Source organism: Scyliorhinus canicula, chromosome 5 (assembly GCF_902713615.1).
Source record: "Scyliorhinus canicula chromosome 5, sScyCan1.1, whole genome shotgun sequence".
In the NCBI taxonomy this organism is placed as follows: domain Eukaryota; kingdom Metazoa; phylum Chordata; class Chondrichthyes; order Carcharhiniformes; family Scyliorhinidae; genus Scyliorhinus; species Scyliorhinus canicula.
Window position 1 is genome coordinate 233,601,809 of NC_052150.1, and position 22,735 is coordinate 233,624,543.

The window sequence follows — 22,735 nt, forward strand, 5'->3', positions numbered from 1 at the left end:
TGGCATTCTTCTGACTCCTCCCACTAAGATTTCCCATGACGTGTTTATCCAGAACTAAGCATCATTCGTCATAAATTATCTACAGCTAAGGGATCCTCCAACATCAAAGCAATTTTCCATTCGCCATCTCTCTGCAAACAATTATCTGTAAACAAATAAAGTTAAATCACTGATTACCTTAAATAGGGTTTTAAATAACATTACTGCCACAAATATAAAATATAATACGCATCGATTTATGATAATCATCACACTGGGAAAAGAAGCAATGGTGACAGAGAATGATTAGAATTTGGAGTGCTTCGCCTGAGTCTGTGGGAGGTGCGTTCAAAAGGAATTGAACAATTATTTAAAGAGAAAAAATGTGGGGAAAGCGAGGGGAACGGGACTAGCTGAGATGTTCTTCAGGGAGCCAGCACAGACATGATGTGCTGAATGGCCTCCCTAAATGCTGTAGCTATTCTCTGATTCTCTCTGTTTAATTACAGGAAGAAGGTTGTGAAGCAAGTTGCTGAATGGGTGACAGTCTCTACAGTGTGAAGGATGGGAAATTGCTCCAGTAACTCTGGCTGTCTTGGCCATCAGAGTAAACATTGCCAACCCAGCTTGCTGACAAAACATTCTACAATTCAAGAGTTTGGCTCTCAAGCAGGATCTGGGAATGATGGGGCTGAATTGAAACTGAGAAACCAATGTCTGGAGAAGCTGCCAGCCTTTGAGAAGGCCTCACGTCACAGTGCTTGGGCTTGTAGAGACACTCTGATTGAACCTTTCACCAAACAAACTGATGGAAAATCGAGTGAGATCTGCAAAGTGGATGTTGATATCGACATTTCCAATATGAAACCCGATTCTCTCCAACAGTTCTGGTTGTCCTTGGGAAGGGATTGTCGTTGTGAATCTGGGAGTCGGTGGTCTGGGCAGGAGGTAACAGAAATCACTGAGGTGACAGAAACGGTCATCACTGAGATTATTGAAGTAACTGAGTTCCCAGTCTCAGTGAGAAGGAGCCAATCAATGAAAACAGCAATGGCTGGGATCCGTAAGGAGACTGTGCAGGTCAATACTTCATTTCACTGAACATTGGTACTTTCTGTCAATCTAGACTATTCTAGAGGCCAGTACAAAGAATCTTAGAATTAAACAAACCTTACAGCACAGAGGAGGTCATTTATCCGTCTTGTCCATTCCAGCTCAAGGACACCCAGGTGCCCCTAGTCCCACCTTCCCGCATCCAGACGATAACCCTGTAGCTTAGAGCACTTAATAATAATAATCTTTATTGTCACAAGTAGGCTTACATTAACACTGCAATGAAGTTACTGTGAAAATCCCCTAGTCGCCACATTCCAGCGCCTGTTCGTGCCTGAGGGAGAATTCAGAATGTCCAATTCACCTAACCACAGTGCTAACCACTGTGCTACCATGCCACCCACATATAGATGTACTTATAGTGATATTCATAGATCATTATAAAATACAGAGAGAACTGAGAACGAGGAAGGGACCTGTTAAAAATGGAGAGAGAAATGATACCACCTCAGAAAATCAAGAGTTCAGGTGGAGAAAGAGTTTAAGTGAGGGCAGCACAGTAGCACAAGTGGATAGCACGGTGGCTTCACAGCGCCAGGGTCCCAGGTTCGATTCCCCGCTGGGTCACTGTTTGTGCGGAGTCTGCACATTCTCCCCATGTCTGTGTGGGTTTCCTCCGGGTGCTCCGGTTTCCTCCCACAGTCCAAAGACGTGCAGGTTAGGAGGATTAGCCATGATAAATTGCCCTTAGTGACCAAAAAGGTTCGGAGGGGTTATTGGGCTACGGGGATAGGGTGGAAGTGAGGGTTTAAGTGGGTCGGTGCAGACTCGATGGGCCAAATGGCCTCCTTCTGCACTATATGTTCTATGTTCCATGTGGTGAAGAAACAGCCAGCGACAGGAAACATTGATGGGAATTTATCCAAATTATACTGCATCTGCCGTTGGTTTGCCCACTCGCCCAACCTGTCCAGATCTTGCTGTAGGATCTCTGCATCCTCGTCACAATTCACCCTCCCACCTAATTTGCAAACTTTGAGATGTTACATTTTGTTCCCTCATCCAAATCACCGATCCCTGTGGTACCCCACTGGTTACTGCCTGCCAATTTGAAAAGGATCCATTAATCCCTACTCTTTGTTTCCTCTCTGCCAACCAGTTTTCTATCCTCCTCCATACATTTTTCCCGATCCCATGCGCTTTAATTTTGCACAATAATCTCTTATGCGGGACTTTGCAAACGCCTTCTGAAAGTCCAAATATACCACATCGACTGGCTCCCCCTTGTCAACTGTACTGGTTAGACCTTCAAAGAATTCCAACAGCATTGTCAAGCATGATTTTCCCTTTATAAATCCATGCTGACTCGGACTGATCCTGCCACTGCTTTCTAAATGTTCCACTATAAAGTCCTTGATAATGGATTCAAGCATTTTCCCCACGACCGATAGAGATAGAGATAGAGAAATACAGCACAGAACAGGCCATTCGGCCCACGATGTTGTGCCGAACTTTTGTTCTCGGTTAATCATAGAAATTTGGACACTAAGGGCAATTTATCATGGCCAATCCACCCAACCTGCACATCTTTGGACTGTGGGAGGAAACCGGAGCACCCGGAGGAAACCCACGCAGGCACGGGGAGGCTTCCTGGTCTATAATTCCCTGCTTTCTCTCTACCTCCCTTTTTAAATATCGGAGTGACGCGAGCTACCCTCCAATCTGCAGGGACAGTTCCAGAGTCTATAGAATCCCCGGAAGATGACCATCAATGCATCCACTATTTCCAGAGCCACCTCCTTAAGCACTCTGGGATGCAGATTCTCAGGCCCTGGGGATTTATCCACCTTCAATCCCATCAGTTTTCCCAGCACCATTTCTCCACTAATGTTGATCTCCCTCAGTTCTTCCCTCTCACTAAACCTTTCATTCTCCAACATTTCTGGGATCTGATTTGTGTCCTCATTTGTGAAGACAGAACCAAAGTCTGTATTCAATTGTTCAGCCATTTCTTTGTCCCTTATTCTGCATTCCCCTGTTTCTGTCTGTAGGGGGCCTACATTTCTCTTTGCCAATCTCTTTCTCTTCACATATCTGTAGAAACTCTTAGTGTCAGTCTTTCTGTTCCCTGCAAGCTTCCTTTCGTACTGTACTTTCCCCTTCTTAATCCCTTTGTCCTTAGAACATAGAACATAGAACACTACAGCGCAGCACGGGCCCTTCGGCCCTCGATGTTGCGCCGACCTGTGAAACCATCTGAAGCCTATCTGACCTACACTATTCCATTTTCATCCATGTGTATATCCAGTGACCACTTAAATGCCCTTAAAGTTGGCAAGTCTACTACTGTTGCAGGCAGGGCGTTCCACACCCCTACTACTCTCTGAGTAAAGAAACTGCCTCTGACATCTGTCCTATATCTCTCACCCCTCAATTTAAAGCTATGTCCCCTCGTGTTGGTCATCACCATCCGAGGAAAAAGACTCTCACTGTCCACCCTATCTAACCCTCTGACTATCTTATATGTCTCTTACCTGAATGCTCATAGTATTCGGAATAAAGTAAATGAGTTGGTGGCACAAATCATCGTAAATGACTATGATTTAGTGGCCATTACTGAAACATGGTTAAAGGATGGTCACGACTGGGAGTTAAATATCCGAGGGTATCAAACTATTCGGAAGGACAGAGTGGATGGTAAGGGAGGTGGTGTTGCTCTGTTATTTAAGGATGACATCCGGGCAATAGTAAGGGATGACATCGGTGCTATGGAGGATAAGGTTGAATCCATTTGGGTGGAAATCAGGAATAGTAAGGCGAAAAAGTCACTGATAGGAGTAGTCTATCGGCCACCAAATAGTAACGAGATGGTGGGGCAGGCAATAAACAAAGAAATAACTGATGCATGTAGAAATGGTACAGCAGTTATCATGGGGGATTTTAATCTACATGTTGATTGGTTTAACCAGGTCGGTCAAGGCAACCGTGAGGAGGAGTTTATAGAATGTATCCGCGATAGTTTCCTAGAACAGTATGTAATGGAACCTACGAGGGAACAAGCGGTCCTAGATCTTGTCCTGTGTAATGAGACAGGATTGATTCATGATCTCATAGTTAGGGATCCTCTCGGAAGGAGCGATCACAATATGGTGGAATTTAAAATACAGATGGAGGGTGAGAAAGTAAAATCAAATACTAGTGTTTTGTGTTTAAACAAAGGAGATTACAAGGGGATGAGAGAAGAACTAGCTAAGGTAGACTGGGAGCTAAGACTTTATGGTGGAACAGTTGAGGAACAGTGGAGAACCTTCCAAGCGATTTTTCACAGTGCTCAGCAAAGGTTTATACCAACAAAAAGGAAGGACGGAAGAAAGAGGGAAAATCGACCGTGGATATCTAAGGAAATAAGGGAGAGTATCAAATTGAAGGAAAAAGCATATAAAGTGGCAAAGATTGCTGGGAGATTAGAGGACTGGGAAATCTTTAGAGGGCAACAGAAAGCTACTAAAAAAGCTATAAAGAAGAGTAAGATAGAGTATGAGAGTAAACTTGCTCAGAATATAAAAACAGACAGTAAAAGTTTTTACAAATATATAAGACAAAAAAGAGTGGCTAAGGTAAATATTGGTCCTTTAGAGGATGAGAAGGGAGTTTTAATAATGGGAAATGAGGAAATGGCTGAGGAACTGAACAGGTTTTTTGGGTCGGTCTTCACAGTGGAAGACACAAATAACATGCCAGCGACTGATAGAAATGAGGCTATGACAGGTGAGGACCTTGAGAGGATTGTTATCACTAAGGAGGGAGTGATGGGCAAGCTAATGGGGCTAAAGGTAGACAAGTCTCCTGGCCCTGATGGAATGCATCCCAGAGTGCTAAAAGAGATGGCTAGGGAAATTGCAGATGCACTAGTGATAATTTACCGAAATTCACTAGATTCTGGGGTGGTCCCGGTGGATTGGAAATTAGCAAACGTGACGCCACTGTTTAAAAAAGGAGGTAGGCAGAAAGCAGGAAATTATAGGCCAGTGAGTTTAACTTCGGTAATAGGGAAGATGCTGGAATCTATCATCAAGGAAGAAATTGCGAGGCATCTGGATAAAAATTGTCCCATTGGGCAGACGCAGCATGGGTTCGTAAAAGGCAGGTCGTGCCTAACTAATTTAGTGGAATTTTTTGAGGACATTACCAGTGCAGTAGATAACGGGGAGCCGATGGATGTGGTATATCTGGATTTCCAGAAAGCCTTTGACAAGGTGCCACACAAAAGGTTGCTGCATAAGATAAAGATGCATGGCATTAAGGGTAAAGTAGTAGCATGGATAGAGGATTGGTTAATTAATAGAAAGCAAAGAGTTGGGATAAATGGGTGTTTCTCTGGTTGGCAATCAGTAGCTAGTGGTGTCCCTCAGGGATCCGTGTTGGGCCCACAATTGTTCACAATTTACATAGATGATTTGGAGTTGGGGACCAAGGGCAATGTGTCCAAGTTTGCAGACGACACTAAGATGAGTGGTAAAGCGAAAAGTGCAGAGGATACTGGAAGTCTGCAGAGGGATTTGGATAGGTTAAGTGAATGGGCTCGGGTCTGGCAGATGGAATACAATGTTGACAAATGTGAGGTTATCCATTTTGGTAGGAATAACAGCAAACGGGATTATTATTTAAACGATAAAATATTAAAGCATGCCGCTGTTCAGAGAGACTTGGGTGTGCTAGTGCATGAGTCACAGAAGGTTGGTTTACAAGTGCAACAGGTGATTAAGAAGGCAAATGGAATTTTGTCCTTCATTGCTAGAGGGATGGAGTTTAAGACTAGGGAGGTTATGTTGCAATTGTATAAGGTGTTAGTGCGGCCACACCTGGAGTATTGTGTTCAGTTTTGGTCTCCTTACTTGAGAAAGGACGTACTGGTGCTGGAGGGTGTGCAGAGGAGATTCACTAGGTTAATCCCAGAGCTGAAGGGGTTGGATTATGAGGAGAGGTTGAGTAGACTGGGACTGTACTCGTTGGAATTTAGAAGGATGAGGGGGGATCTTATAGAAACATTTAAAATTATGAAGGGAATAGATAGGATAGATGCGGGCAGGTTGTTTCCACTGGCGGGTGACAGCAGAACTAGGGGGCATAGCCTCAAAATAAGGGGAAGTAGATTTAGGACTGAGTTTAGGAGGAACTTCTTCACCCAAAGGGTTGTGAATCTATGGAATTCCTTGCCCAGTGAAGCAGTTGAGGCTCCTTCATTACATGTTTTTAAGGTAAAGATAGATAGTTTTTTGAAGAATAAAGGGATTAAGGGTTATGGTGTTCGGGCCGGAAAGTGGAGCTGAGTCCACAAAAGATCAGCCATGATCTAATTGAATGGCGGAGCAGGCTCGAGGGGCCAGATGGCCTACTCCTGCTCCTAGTTCTTATGTTCTTATGTTCTTATGTCTCTATTAAGTCACCTCTCAGCCTTCTTTTCTCTCACGAAATAAATCTCAAATCCCTGAGCCTTTCCTCGTAAGACCTTCCCTCCATACCAGGCAACATCCTAGTAAATCTCCTCTGAACCCTTTCCAAAGCTTCCACATCCTTCCTATAACGTGGTGACCAGAACTGCACGCAGTACTCCAGGAGCGGCCGCACCAGAGTTATGTACAGCTGCAGCATGACCTTGTGGCTCCGAAACGCAATCTCCCTACTGATAAAGGCTAGCACACCATATGCCTTCTTAACAGCCCTATTAACCTGGGTGGCAACTTTCAGGGATTTATGTACCTGGATGCCGAGATCTCTCTGTTCATCTACACTACCAAGAATCTTGCCATTAGCCCAGTACTCTGCATTCCTGCTACTCCTTCCAAAGTGAACCACCTCACACTTTTCCGCATTAAACTCCATCTGCCACCTCTCAGCCCAGCTCTGCAGCTTATCTATGTCCCTCTGTATCCTATAACATCCTTCAGCACTATCCACAACTCCACTGACCTTTGTGTCATCTGCAAATTTACTAACCCATCCTTTTACACCCTCTTCCAGATCATTTATAAAAATGACAAACAGCAGTGGCCCCAAAACAGATCCTTGCGGTACACCACTAGTAACTGAACTCCAGGATGAACATTTGCCATCAACCACCACCCTCTGTCTTCTTTCAGCTAGCCAATTACTGATCCAAACCGCTAAATCACCTTCAATCCCATACTTCCTTATTTTCTGCAATAGCAATACCGTGGGGAACCTTATCAAACGCCTTACTGAAATCCATATACACCACATCAACAGCTTTACCCTGATCCACCTGTTTGGTCACCTTCTCAAAAAACTCAATAAGGTTTGTGAGACATGACCTACCCTTCACAAAACCGTGTTGAGTATCGCTAATCAACTTGTTCTTTTCAAGATGATTATAAACCCTATCTCTTATAACCTTTTCCAACATTTTACCCACAACCGAAGTAAGGCTCACAGGTCTATAATTACCAGGGTTGTCTCTACTCCCCTTCTTGAACAAGTGGACAACATTTGCTATCCTCCAGTCTTCCGGCACTATTCCTGTCGACAAAGACGACATAAAGATCAAGGACAAAGGCTCTGCAATCTCCTCCCTGGCTTCCCAGAGAATCCTAGGATAAATCCCATCTGGCCCAGGGGACTTATCTATTTTGACATTTTCCAAAATTGATAACACCTCCTCCTTTTGAACCTCAATTCCATCTAGCCTGGTCGACTGAACCTGAGTATTCTCCTCGACAACATTGTCTTTCTCCAGTGTAAACACTGATGAAAAATACCCATTTAACGCTTCCCCTATCTCCTCTGATTCCACACACAACTTTCCACTACTATCCTTGATTGGCCCTAATTTTACTCTAGTCATTCTTTTGTTCCTGATATACCTATAGAAAGCCTTAGGGTTTTCCTTGATCCTATCCACCAACAACTTTTCGTGTCCTCTCCTCGCTCTTCTTAACTCTCCCTTTAGGTCCTTCCTGGCTAACTTGTAACTCTCAAGTGCCCTAACTGAGCCTTCATGTCTCATCCTAACATAAGCCTTCTTCTTCCTCTTGACAAGTGCTTCAACTTACATAGAACATAGAACATAGAACGATACAGCGCAGTACAGGCCCTTCGGCCCTCGATGTTGCACCGACATGGAAAAATAAACTAAAGGCCATCTAACCTACACTATGCCCTTATCATCCATATGCTTATCCAATAAATTTTTAAATGCCCTCAATGTTGGCGAGTTCACTACTGTTGCAGGTAGGGCATTCCACGGCCTCACCACTCTTTGCGTAAAAAACCCACCTCTGACCTCTGTCCTATATCTATTACCCCTCAATTTAAGGCTATGTCCCCTCGTGCTAGCCACCTCCATCCGCGGGAGAAGGCTCTCGCTGTCCACCCTATCTAACCCTCTGATCATTTTGTATGCCTCTATTAAGTCACCTCTTAACCTTCTTCTCTCTAACGAAAACAACCTCAAGTCCATCAGCCTTTCCTCATAAGATTTTCCCTCCATACCAGGCAACATCCTGGTAAATCTCCTCTGCACCCTTTCCAAAGCTTCCACGTCCTTCCTATAATGAGGCGACCAGAACTGTACGCAATACTCCAAATGCGGCCGTACTAGAGTTTTGTACAACTGCAACATGACCTCATGGCTCCGGAACTCAATCCCTCTACCAATAAAGGCCAACACACCATAGGCCTTCTTCACAACCCTATCAACCTGGGTGGCAACTTTCAGGGATCTATGTACATGGACACCGAGATCCCTCTGCTCATCCACACTACCAAGCATTTTACCATTAGCCAAATATTCCGCATTCCTGTTATTCTTTCCAAAGTGAATCACCTCACACTTCTCCACATTAAACTCCATTTGCCACCTCTCAGCAAAGCTCTGCAGCTTATCTATGTCCCTCTGTAACCTGCAACATCCTTCCGCACTGTCTACAACTCCACCGACTTTAGTGTCGTCTGCAAATTTACTCACCCATCCTTCTGCGCCCTCCTCTAGTTCATTTATAAAAATGACAAACAGCAATGGCCCCAGAACAGATCCTTGTGGTACGCCACTCGTAACTGAACTCCATTCTGAACATTTCCCATCAACTACCACTCTCTGTCTTCTTTCAACTAGCCAATTTCTGATCCACATCTCTAAATCACCCTCAATCCCCAGCCTCCGTATTTTCTGCAATAGCCGACCGTGGGGAACCTTATCAAACGCTTTACTGAAATCCATATACACCACAGCTGTCACTCGAGAACAGCCCCTTCACAAACCACCTTCAGCTTACGCTGACCGCACTGCACGTATGCAAATCTCCCCGGAACAGCCAATCAGAAGCTCTGCTCTGCTGCCCTCTGCTGGATGCTTGCCTTCCATCGAACTCCTCGGGTCACTTGTGCAGGTACACCTTCAACTTACGCTGACCGCACTGCACGTGTGCAAATCTCCCCGGAACAGCCAATCAGAAGCTCTGCTCTGCTGCCCCCTGTTGGATCCCCCTTCTTGGCTGAATTCTAAACTGCTCCCAGTCCTCAGACCTATTATTTTTCTTGGCCAATCTGTATGCCTCTTCCTTGTATCGGATACGATTTCTAATTTCCTTTGTAAGCCATGGATTGGCCCTCTTACCCCTTTTGCTTTTGTGCCAGACAGGAATGAAGAGTTACTGTAGTTCCTCCATGTGTTCCTTGAATGTTTGCCATTATTTATCCACTGTCATCCCTTTAAGTAACACTCCCCAATCTATCAAGGATCCCTCTGTATGTTAATGTTCCTCAGGATTCTGCCATTGACAGTATAATTCATTGTTTTGGGCCAGAGTTTAGAGAACCCCAAAGTGTATCATGGAGTTCACCTGACCCACAACTTTTACTAGATTGTGGTATGGAGAGCACACGGCCCACTCTACAGGTGTGGTACAGCAGAAATGGAAAAGTATTTTTTAAAGCAAAACAATGTTTATTCTATGAACTCAAGTTAACCTTTTTAAAACAGACAGTGAACATCTTAGCAACCATCAATTCAAATACAACCCCCAAAAATACAACACTAAGTAATCCTTAAGCTGTCCTTTTCTTTAAAAGTAATTTTTATTGAAATTTTTACAAAATATAAACATCTTAACTCTATGAACAAAACAACCGCGGTAACACTACCCATCCAACTTCAAAAGCAACTACAAACAAAATGACAAAAAAAAAACAAAAGAGCACCCAAACAACAAAGGGGAAAGAGATAGCACCCGCCACATCCCACAAACCCATGTACGCAGTTCTCCCCCCCCCCGATCCCAACCCCCCCTCCCTCCCCCCCCCCCCCCCCCCCCCCCCCCCCCCCGGGTTGCTGCTGCTGTCGGCCTATTTCCCTACCGTTCCACCAGGAAGTCCAGGAAAGGCTGCCACCGCCTGAAAAACCCTTGTACTGATCCCCTCAGGGAAAATTTCACCTTCTCCAATTTAATGAACCCCGCCATATCCGAGATCCAGGCCTCCACGCTTGGGGGCCTCGCATCCTTCCATTGGAGCAAGATCCTCCGCCGGGCTACTAGGGACGCAAAGGCCAGGACCCCGGCCTCTATCGCCTCCTGCACTCCAGGCTCCACTGCAACCCCAAAGATTGCGAGTCCTCAGCCTGGCTTGACCCTGGATCCCACCACCCTCGACACCGTCCTTGCTACTCCCTTCCAAAACTCCCCCAGCGCTAGGCACGCCCAAAACATATGGCCGTGGTTCGCTGGACTCCCCGAGCACCTAGCACACCTGTCCTCGCCCCCGAAAAACCTACTCATCCTCGTCCCAGTCATGTGGGCCCTATGCAGCACCTTGAACTGTGTGAGGCAAAGCCTCGCACAGGAAGAGGAGGAATTCACTCTCTCCAGGGCATCCGCCCACATCCCCTCCTCAATCTCCTCACCCAGCTCCTCTTCCCATTTACCCTTCAGTTCCTCCACCGAGGCCTCGTCTACCTCCTGCATTACCCAGTATATGTACGAAATCCTCCCTCCTCCAACCCACACCCCCGAGAGCAACCGATCCCGCACCCCTCATGGGGGCAGCAAGGGGAACCCCTCCACCTGCTGCCTGGCAAATGCCCTCACCTGCATGTACCTAAACATGTTCCCCGGGGGGAGCCCAAACTTCCCCTCTAACTCCCCCAAGCTCACGAACCTCCCCTCCACAAACAGGTCCCTCAACCTCCTAACCCCTGCCCTGTGCCAGCCCAGAAATCCGTCATCAATGCTCCCTGGGACGAATCGATGGTTCCCACTTATCGGGGCCTCCATCGAGCCCCCCACTTCTCCCCTGTGCCATCTCCATTGCCCCCAAATTTTGAGGGTAACCGCCACCACCGGGCTCATGGTATACCTCGTTGGAGGGAGCGGCAACGGCGCCGTTACCAGCGCCTCCAGGCTCGTGCCCACACAAGACGCCACCTCCATCCTCTTCCATGCTGCCCCTTCCTCATCCATTACCCACTTACGCACCATCGCTGCGTTGGCAGCCCAATATAGCTGTCCTTTAAACACCCAGAAGACTTAAAAAAACTTTTAACAGAAGCGCATCAGGTTTAAATTCACTACTGATAACAGTTATCACTCTGAATTCACCAAATGATCAAGAGATAGGCTTTACATGGCAGAGAGAACAGCAGTACACCCCCTGTGGCTGACTGCAGCTCCAACACTGAAACCAAACCAAGAAAACACAGACACACCCAAACTTTTTCTCAAAGTGAAACTAAAAGCTGACAGACAGCCCAGCTCCACCCACACTCTGACATCACTGCAGTAATAAACACCCATTCCTTAAAGCTACTCTCACATGACATCATACCTAGATTTGATCCTCCAAAATTCATCACCTCGCATTTGTCCGGATTAAACTCCATCTGCCATTTCTGTGCCCAAGTCTCCAATCTATCTATATCCTGCTGTATCCTCTGACAATCCTCGGCACTATCAGCAACTCCGTCAATCTTTATGTCATCCGCAAACTTACTAATCAGACCATCCACATTTTCCTTCAGATCATTTGTATATACTACACAGAGGTCCCAGCACTGATCCCTGCGGAACACCACTAGCTACAGATCTCCACTCAGAAAAACACCCTTCCCCCGCTACTCTCTGTCTTCCATAACCAAGCCAGTTCTGTATCCATCTCGCCAGCCCACCCCGAATCCCATGTGATTTTAGTTTTTGTACCAGTCATTTGGTAATGCCTTCTCTTTCACTGCCATATGGGGCTGGTTTAGCACAGTGGGCTAAATAGCTGGCTTGCAGTGCAGAACACGGCCAGCAGCGTGGGTTCAATTCCTGTACCAGCCTCCCTGAACAGGTGCTGGAATGTGGCAACTAGGGGCTTTTCACAGTAACTTCATTGAAGCCTACTTGTGACAATAAGCAATTCTTATTATAACACATACAGCCATCCTGGCTTAAGTGATGACAAATGCAAGACATTCATTCAGTGTGTGACGCCCAGGCCCTCTTCTCCTCTAACTTTACACACAGATATAACTTCTGGTTCCCTACTATCTGCTTCATTTATTTACCATGTTGGGTGTTTGGTTAACGAGAGTGTCTGGGGCAGCCAGCGTGTGAGTGATTGGACAGAGAGAGAGAGAGAATGTGTGTGATCAAAGCAAATTACTGCGGATGCTGGAATCTGAAACCAAAGGGAAAATGCTGGAAAATCTCAGCAGGTCCGGCAGCATCTGTAGGGAGAGAAGAGAGCTAACGTTTCGAGTTCAGATGAAATGAAAAAATGAAAATCGCTTTATTGTCACGAGTAGACTACAATGAAGTTACTGTGAAAAGCCCCTAGTCGCCACATTCCGGCGCCTGTTCAGGGAGGCTGGTACGGGAATCGAACCCACGCTGCTGGCCTGCTTGGTCTGCTTTAAAAGCCAGCGATTTAGCTGGGGCTGGTTTAGCTCACTCAAAGATGACCCTTTGTCAAAGAATGTGTGTGGATTGGACAGAGAGAGAGAGAGGGAGAGAGTAAGACCATAAGACATAGGAGCAGAATTAGGCCACTCGGCCCATCGTGTCTGCTCCGCCATTCAATCATGGATGAAATGTTTCTCATCCCCATTCTCCTGCCTTCTCTCATAACCCTGATTCCCTTATTAATCAAGAACCGATCTATCTCTGTCTTAAAGACACTCAGTGATTTGGCCTCCACAGCCTTCTGCTGCAAAGAGTTCCACAGATTCACCACCCTCTGGCTGAAGAAATTCCTCCACATCTCTGTTTCAAAGGATCGTCCCTTCAGTCTGAGATGGTGTCCTCTGGTTCTAGTTTTTCCCACAACATCCTCTCCACGTCCACTCTATCCAGGCCTCGCAGTATCCTGTAAGTTTCAATAAGATCCCCCCTCATCCTTCTAAACTCCCAACGAGTACAGACCCAGAGTCCTCAACCGTTCCTCATACGACAAGTTCTTCATTCCAGGGATCATTCTTGTGAATCTCCTCTGGACCCTTTCCAAGGCCAGCACAACCTTCCTTAGATACGGGGCCCAAAACTGCTCACAATACTCCAAATGGGGTCTGACCAGAGCCTTATACAGCCTCAGAAGTACATCCCTGGTCTTGTATTCTAGCCCTCTCGACATGAATGCTAACATTGCATTTGCCTTCTTAACTGCCGACTGAACCTGCACGTTAACCTTAAGAGAATCGTGAACAAGGACTCCCAAGTCCCTTTGTGCTTCGGATTTCCTAAACTGATTAATTTTGAAAATAATCTATGCCTTTTGAACACATTTAATGCTTCCACAACCTCCCCTGACAATGCGTTCCAGGCACTCACACCCTCTGCATAAAAAACCTGCCTTGCTTTTTGGTAGGCCTGACATAGAGGGGAAATATACCGTAAATGGCAAAACTCTTAGGAACATAGAAAGTCAGAGAGATCTGGGCGTGCAGGTCCACAGATCTGTGAAGGTGGCAACACAAGTGGACAAGGTAGTCAAGAAAGCAGACGGAATGCTGGCCTTCATTGGACGGGGCATCGAGTATAAAAACTGGCAAGTTATGCTGCAGTTGTATACAAACTTGGTAAGGCCGCACTTGGAATATTTCGCACAATTCTGGCCGCCTCACTATCAGAAGGATGTGGAGGCTTTGGAGAGGGTGCAGAGGAGGTTTACCAGGATGTTGCCTGGTATGGAGGGTGTTAGCTATGTGGAGAGGCTGAATAGACTCGGGCTGTTTTGATTAGAAAGACGGAGGCTGAGGGGTGGCCTGATAGAGGGCTACAAGGTTATGAGGGGCATGGATAGAGTGGATGGGCAGGCACTCTTTCCCAGGGTGGAGGGGTCAGTCACCAGGGGGCATAGGTTTAAGGTCCATGGGGCAAAGTTTAGAGGAGATGTGTGAGGCAGGGTTTTTACACAGAGGGTGGTGAGGGCCTGGAACGCGTTGCCAGGAGAGGTTGTGGAAACAGATACATTAACGGCGTTCAAAAGGCACCTTGACAAATACATGGATAGGACGGGTATAGAGGGATCCGGCACAAGGAAGGGCTGAGGGTTTTAGCAAAGATTGGTATCATGACCAGGCTTGGAGGGCCGAAGGACCTGTTCCTGTGCTGTATTGTTCTTTGTTCTCTATTCCTCCTTCCAAAGTGCATAACCTCACACTTTTCCACACTGTATTCCATCTGCCACTTCATTGCCCACTCTCCTAGCTTGTCCAAGTCCTTCTGCAGCCCCCTTGCTTCCTCAATACTACCTGACCCTCTACAGATCTTTGTATCACCTGCAAACTTAGCAACAGTGCCTTCAGTACCTTCTTCCAGATCATTAATGTATATTGTAAAAAGTTGTGGTCCCAGCACAGACCCCTGAGGCACACCACTAGTCACCGGCTGCCATCCTGAAAAAGACCCCTTTATCCCCACTCTCTGCCTTCTGCCAGTCAGCCAATCCTCTATCCATGCCAGGATCTTACCCTTCACATCAAGGTCTTTTAACTTATTGAACAATCTCCTGTACGGCACCTTGTCAAAGGCCTTCTGGAAATCTAAATAAATAACATCCACTGGTTCTCCTTTGTCTAACGTCAGGGGCTGGTTTAGCACAGTGGGCTAAATCGCTGGCTTGTAATGCAGAACACTTCCTTTACCAGCCTCCCCGAACAGGTGCCAGAATGTGGTGACTAGGGGCTTTTCACAATAACTTCATTTGAAGCCTACTTGTGACAATAAGCGATTTTAATTTTTTTCATTTCACTTCCTTGTTACGTCCTCAAAGAACTCCAACAGATTTGTCAGACATGACCTCCCCTTGAAGAAGCCGTGCTGACTCAGTCCTATTTTACCATGCACTTCCAAGTACTTTGTGATCTCATCTTTAATAATGGACTCTAAAATCTTATCAATGACCGAAGTCAGGCTAACCGGCCTATAATTTCCCGTCTTCTGCCTCCCTCCCTTCTTAAACAGGGGTGTTACATTAGCCACTTTCCAGTCCTCTGGGACCCTTCCTGCCTCCAGTGATTCCTGAAAGATCATCACCAATGCCTCCATAATTTCCTCAGCTATATCCTTTAGAACCCTGGGGTGTAGTCCATCCGGTCCAGGTGACTTATCCACCTTCAGACCTTTCAGTTTCCCCAGAACCTTCTCCTTTGTAATGGTCACTGCACTCACCTCTGCCCCCTGATTCTCCTGGAGCTCTGACATCCCACTGGTGTCTCCCACCGTGAAGACTGATGCAAAGTAACTATTCAGTTCCTCTGCCATTTCTTTGTTTCCTATTATTACTTCTCCAGCCACATTTTCCAGTGGCCCAATGTCTATTTTTGCCTCTCCCTTACCTGTTTTTCTAAATTCACCTATATGTTTTAGAATTCCCCTTATACCAACGACCTTAAGGGCCAATATTCTAAAACGGCGAACAGGGAACTCCCTCCCTGACTCCAGTACAGGCCTCTGTGAGTGCTATTCGGGTCAAACTCTCCTTTCAAGTTATCCCCCGGTATAACTCATACCTTCACTGAAGAATTTTACTTACTTACCCCTTAATCGCATCGATGTCCCGGGTCCTGCGTTCTTAAGGAAGTGAAGTAAGCTAATAACCACTTTTTCAGGTTAAATTATTTTATTATTAACATACTCTTTTCTATTTCATTAAATTAAAAACATTATTTACTTTTGGATGTTGTCTGGTTGGTTGTTGAGGCCTTCAGACTCTCTCTCTCTCTCTTTCTCTTTCAAGTCTCCTGGTCATCTCTCCTGGTGCAGTTTTCTCTTTTTCTCCTCTTCTTTCTTCATTGGCTGCTGCTCCTGCTGCTGGGCCGTCTTCCTTCTGGTCTGGTCTGCCGTTGGGCCGCTTCTCTCCTGGGCCGCTCTGCTCCTGCTGCTGCTCCTGCTGTCCTTCTTCCTGCTTCTGGTGCCGCTGGTGTTCTGCGCTGGTTCCTTTGTTCATCTGTTCTTGCCTCGTGGGGAGAAAGAGGAGGAGTCTGAAGCCCTCGCTGGTTTCTTTCTCCCAGCTGTTCTGGAAGCCCGCGCTGGCTGATCTCTGGCGCGAGATCGGGACCTCCGATAAGGATCGGACTTCGGGTCTTAAAGGGGCAGTCCATCACAATTTTCCAACAACACAAAGAGATTTTTTAAAACTTTTTTCTTTTGCCTTTCTCTTGCTGCAGGTTGTAATAACCATTCTGATAGACTGAAATTGCTGCCCACAGTTTCTGTGCCCTTCAGCTGCCACCAACCTCTTGTGGGATCTTTCCCTGCACTCTCCTCGATCAGATATTGGCAGACCTCTATGTTTCAAATGACACATTCTGTATTTTCCAGAACAACCATTTATATATTGAAAAAAACTCTTCCTATCTTCCTTTACATAACTACCCATCTTGCATTCATATTTCATTTCTCCCCCCTTGTTGCTTATTTAGTTGTCCTCTGCTCACTTTTAAAGGCTTCCCAATCCTCTGGCTTCCCGCTAATCCTCTCACTTTGTCTGCTTTTTGTTTAGCTTTTATGCTGTCCTTGAATTCCCTCGTCAGCCACGGATGCCTTGTCCTCCCCTTAGCATGTTTCCTCCTCCTTGGGATGAATTTCTGTTGTGCCTCCCTAATAACCCCCAAAACTCCTGCCATTGCTGTTCCACTGCCTTCCCTGCTCGGCTCCTTTACCAATCAACTCTGGCCAGCTCCTCCCTCATCTCTTTGTAGTTACCCTTATTTAATTGTAATACCGTTACATCTGATTGTAGCTTCTCCCTCTCAAACTGCAGGGTAAATTCTATCATATTGTGGTCACTGCTCCCTAAGGGTTCCTTCACCTTAAGTTCCCTAATCAGGTCTGCCTTGAATTTGATTTAGCTTTTTGAAGGGGTAACTAAGAAGGTAGATGAGGGCAGTGCAGTCCATATTGTCTACATGGACATTAGCCAGGCCTTTGACAAGGTATCGCATGGTAGGTTGTTGCAAAAGGTTAAATCTCACGGGATCCAGGGTGAGGTAGCCAATTGGATACAGAATTGGCTCGGCAACTGAAGCCAAAGGGTGGGTGTGGAGGGTTGTTTTTCAAACTGGAGGCCTGTGACCAGCGGTGTGTCTCAGGGATCGGTGCTGGGTCACTGTTATTTGTGATATATATTAATGATTTGGATGAGAATGTAGGAGGCAGGGTTAGTAAGTTTACAGATGACACCAAGATTGGTGGCATAGTGGATAGTGAGAAGGTTGTCTAGGATTGCAACAGGATCTTGATCAATTGATAAGGTTCCCCATGGTAGGCTTATGCAGAAGGTAAGGAGGCATGGGATAGTGAAAAATTTGGCCAGTTGGATAACGAATTGGCTAACCAATAGAAGACAGAGAGTGGTGGTGGATGGCAAATATTCAGCCTGGAGCCCAGTTACCAGTGGCGTACCACAGGGATCAGTTCTGGGTCCTCTGCTGTTTGTGATTTTCATTAATGATTTGGATGTGGGGGTTGAAGGGTGGGTCAGTAAATTTGCAGATGATACGAAGATTGGTGGAGTTGTGGATAGTGAGGAGGGCTGTTGTCGGCGTCAAAGAGACATAGATAGGATGCAGAGCTGGGCTGAGAAGTGGCAGATGGAGTTTAACCCTGACAAGTGTGAGGTTGTCCATTTTGGAAGGACAAATATGAATGCGGAATACAGGGTTAACGGCAGGGTTCTTGGCAATGTGGAAGAGCAGAGAGATCTTGGGGTCTATGTTCATAGATCTTTGAAAGTTGCCACTCAAGTGGATAGAGCTGTGAAGAAGGCCTATGGTGTGCTAGCGTTCATTAGCAGAGGGATTGAATTTAAGAGCCATGAGGTGATGATGCAGCTGTACAAAATCTTGGTCAGCCCACATTTGGAGTACTGTGTGCAGTTCTGGTCGCCTCATTTTAGGAAGGATGTGGAAGCTTTGGAAAAGGTGCAAAGGAGATTTACCAGGATGTTGCCTGGAATGGAGAGTAGGTCATACGAGGAAAGGTTGAGGGTGCTAGGCCTTTTCTCCTTAGAACGGAGAAGGATGAGGGGCGACTTGATAGAGGTTTATAAGATGATGAGGGGAATAGATAGAGTGTACAGTCAGAGACTTTTTCCCCGGGTGGAACAAACCATTACAAGGGAACATAAATTTAAGGTAAATGGTGGAAGATATAGGGGGGATGTCAGAGGTAGGTTCTTTACCCAGAGAGTAGTGGGGGCATGGAATGCACTGCCTGTGGAAGTAGTTGAGTCAGAAACATTAGGGACCTTCAAGCGGCTATTGGATAGGTACATGGATTATGGTAGAATAATGGAGTGTAGATTAATTTGTTCTTAAGGGCAGCAGGGTATCATTGTGGATAGCACAATTGCTTCACAGCTCCAGGGTCCCAGGTTCGATTCCGGCTTGGGTCACTGTCTCTGCGGAGTCTGCACATCCTCCCCGTGTGTCTGCGTGGGTTTCCTCCGGGTGCTCCGGATTCCTCCCACAGTCCAAAGATGTGCAGGTTAGGTGGATTGGCCATGCTATATTGCCCTTAGTGTCCAAAAAAAAGGTTAAGTGGGGGTTACTGGGTTATGGGGATAGGGTGGAGGTGTTGATCTTGGGTCGGATGCTCTTTCCAAGAGCCGGTGCAGACTCAATGGGCCGAATGGCCTCCTTCTGCACTGTAAATTCTATGATGATCTATGATTAATCTAGGACAAAGGTTTGGCACAACATCGTGGGCCGAAGGGCCTGTTCTGTGCTGTATTTTTCTATGTTCTAATTGGGCCAGTGGGCCGATGATTGGCAAATAGAGCTTAATTTAGGTAAATGTGAGGTGATGCATTTTGGTAAATCAAATCAGGGCAGGACGTACTCAGTTAATGGTAGGGAGCTGGGGAGAGTTACAGAACAAAGAGATTTAGGAATACAGGTTCATAGATACATAGAAGATAGGAGCAGGAGGAGGCCTTTTGGCCCTTCGAGCCTGCTCCGCTATTCATCACCATCATGGCTGATCATCCAACTCAATAGCCTAATCCTGCTTTCCCCCCATAGCCTTTGACCCCATTCTCCCCAAGTGCTATATCCAGCAGCCTCTTGAATATATTCAATGTTTTAGCATCAACTACTTCCTGTGGTAATGAATTCCACAGGCTTACCACTCTTTGGGTGAAGAAATGTCTCCTTATCTCTGTCCAAAATGGTTTACCCAGAATCCTCAGACTGTGACCCCTGGTTCTGGACACACCCATCATTGGGAACATCTTCCCTGCATCTACCCTGTCTAGTCCTGTTAGAATTTTATACGTCTCTATGAGATCCCCCCTCATTCTTCTGAACTCCAGCAAGAACAATCCCAACCTAGTCAATCTCTCCTCATATGACAGTCCTGCCATCCCTGGAATCAATCTGGTAAACCTTCGCTGCACTCCCTCGAGAACAAGAACATCCTTCCTCAGAGACGGAGACCAAAACTGGACACAGTACTCCAAGTGTGGCCTAACCAAGGCCCTGTATAATTGCAGCAACACATCCCTGCTTCTATACTCGAAACCTCTCGCAATGAAGGCCAACATTCCATTAGCCTTCTTTACCGCCTGCAGCACCTGCATGCTTACCTTCAGCGACTGGTGCACAAGGACACCCAGGTCCCGCTGCACACTCCCCTCTCCCAATTTACAGCCATTCAGGTAGTAATCTGCCTTCCTGTTTTTGCTTCCAAAGTGAATAACCTCACACTTATCCAAAGTATGTATTTAATTACTGAGCCATTTCTTTGTCCCTTATTCTGCATTCCCCTGTTTCTGTCTGTAGGGGGCCTACATTTCTCTACCAATCTCTTTCTCTTCACATATCTATAGAAACTCTTAGGGCGCGATTCTCCCATATGGAGAGAAATCGTAAGGCTGGCGTCAAATACGGGCGGGTTTGACGCCAGCCCCCCCCTTCCCGACCGGGAACCGATTCTGGTCCCCGGTCGGGGCTAGCATCCCGACGCCGTAAACTCCGGCATCAGAGTTTAGCCAGAGTTAGCGCCGGCTGACGCGTCATATGACGTCAGCCGCGCATGCGCGGATTGGAAGACTCCAACCCGCGCATACGCGGATGACGTCATCGCGTATTTGCGCAAAACCCGCGCATGCGCGGGCCGGGACGCCCCTCAGCCGCCCCGCGAATGGATACAGCGGGGCGGCGGAAGGACAAATAGTGCGCGGGCATCGGGCCCGCTGCCCGCGATCGGTGCCCACCGATCGCGGGCCCATGGCACCCTTGGCACAGCCGTGGTACTGCCGTGCCAATCGGTGCCATGGTTACAAAAAGCGAGAGTTTACCGCCGTTTTTACGAACGGCCAGACCAGGTGTGTTTGCCGTTCGTAAAAACAGCCGTAAAGGGCTGGGAACTCGGCCCATCCATCAGCTGAGAATCGCTGCCGGCCGTAAAAAAACGGCGGCAGCGATTCGTGTCGGGAGTTGGGCGTGGGGGGGGGGGGGGGGGGGGGAGAATAGTGGGAGGGCGTCGGAACAGCGTGGCCGTAAAATTTTACGAGCCACGCTATTCTCCGCACCGTCGGGAGTGCGGAGAATCTCGCCCTTAGTGTCAGTCTTTCTGTTCCCTGCAAGCTTCCTTTCGTACTGTACTTTCCCCTTCTTAATCCCTTTGTCCTTCTTTGCTGAATTCTAAACTGCTCCCAATCCTCAGATGCATTATTTTTCTTGGCCAATCTGTATGCTTCTTCCTTGAATCGGATACTATTTCTAATTTAATATTGTAAGTCATGGATTGGCCCTCTTACCCACTTTGCTTTTGTGCCAGACAGGAATGAACAGTTGCTGTAGTTCCTCCATGTGTTCCTTGAATGTTTGCCATTGTCTATCCACTGTCATCCCTTTAAGTAACTCTCCCCAATCTATCAGAGCCAACTCACGCTTCATATCTTCATAGTTCCCTTTGCGCCCCAGTATCTGAATTAACTACTTCCCTCTACATCTTGATATAAAATTGAAAATGAAGTGAAAATCGCTTATTATCACGAGTAGACTTCAACAAAGTTACTGTGAAAAGCCCCTAGTCGCCATATTCCGGCGCCTGTCCGGGGAGGCTGGTATGGGAATTGAACCGTGCTGCTGGCCTGCTTGTGTGAATGTGTCTTTAATTCACTTGTTTCTAAGTCCGGAGGAAACAATCTCGAACACGTTCGTACTTTAGAATATTCTTTATTGCGATCGGGGCAGCTCTCCAGGTATTCTGGGGAACCACCTCGGAGAGTGCCAAAATATTGCTCAAAACATGCTATTAGGGGGCTGTCCCTTACATTCACTTGAGCTTGCCCCCATTACAAAGCATAACTTGTTTTTGCCATAGATCCAATACATGATTAACTTGTTATTGCCATAGTTTCGATACATAATTTTACAGACTTTGAGGTTATCTATTGGCACATGGGTATGTAGCCGTCTTAGCTTAATTAGCAGGTGTTAGCCATTGTTGCAAGCGGCTCCCACATTTCATATTCCGTCATCCAGCCATCTTCCTTGTTTCTCAAGGCTATTCCGCTTACAGTCATGAGTCAGCTCACAAATTCAATAACAACTCCTCTATTTATAATTTTCCACTACTGTGTCCCATTAATTCTGGCTTGTTCTAAAACAGCGATTTAGCCCAGTGTGCTAAACCAGCCCCTGAGCTAAACCAGCCCCTGTGCGACCAAACTGTGTGAAGATTAAAATCACCCAGAGCTCCTTCAAAGTGGATTGGAGAGAAAGAGAGAGAGAGTGTGGATGAGACAGAGAGAGAGAGAGAGAGGGAGTGCGGATTACACAGAGAGTGAGAGAGGGAGTGTGGATTAGACTGAGAGAGAGAGAGAGAGGGAGTGTGGATTGGACAGGGAGAGAGAGAGGGAGTGTGGATTGGACAGAGAGAGAGAGAGGGAGTGTGAATTGGACATGGAGAGAGAGAGGGAGTGTGGATTGGACAGAGAGAGAGGGAGTGTGGATTAGACAGAGAGTGAGAGAGGGAGTGTGGATTAGACAGAGAGAGAGAGAGGGAGTGTGGATTGCACAGAGAGAGAGAGAGAGGGAGTGTGGATTAGACAGAGAGAGAGAGGGAGTGTGGATTAGGCAGAGAGAGAGAGAGAGGGAGTGTGGATGAGACAGAGAGAGCGAGGGAGTGTGGATTGGACAGAGAGAGAGAGAGAGGGAATGTGGATTGGACAGAGAGAGAGAGAGAGAGGGAGTGTGGATGAG

At 46.7% G+C, this 22,735-nt stretch overlaps 1 protein-coding gene across 3 annotated transcripts in view; it reads left to right on the forward strand.

Annotated features, from left to right (window-relative positions):
* Positions 1 to 22,735, forward strand: part of LOC119966679 (microtubule-actin cross-linking factor 1-like) — a 254,814-nt gene that overhangs the window by 23,934 nt on the left and 208,145 nt on the right. For all 3 annotated transcript variants that reach the window (XM_038798745.1, XM_038798747.1, XM_038798746.1), the window contains exon 2: positions 489 to 1,059. In XM_038798745.1, the coding sequence (XP_038654673.1) occupies positions 544 to 1,059 (516 nt within the window). In that variant the 5' untranslated portion in view covers positions 489 to 543. The remainder of the gene's footprint in view (positions 1 to 488; positions 1,060 to 22,735) is intronic.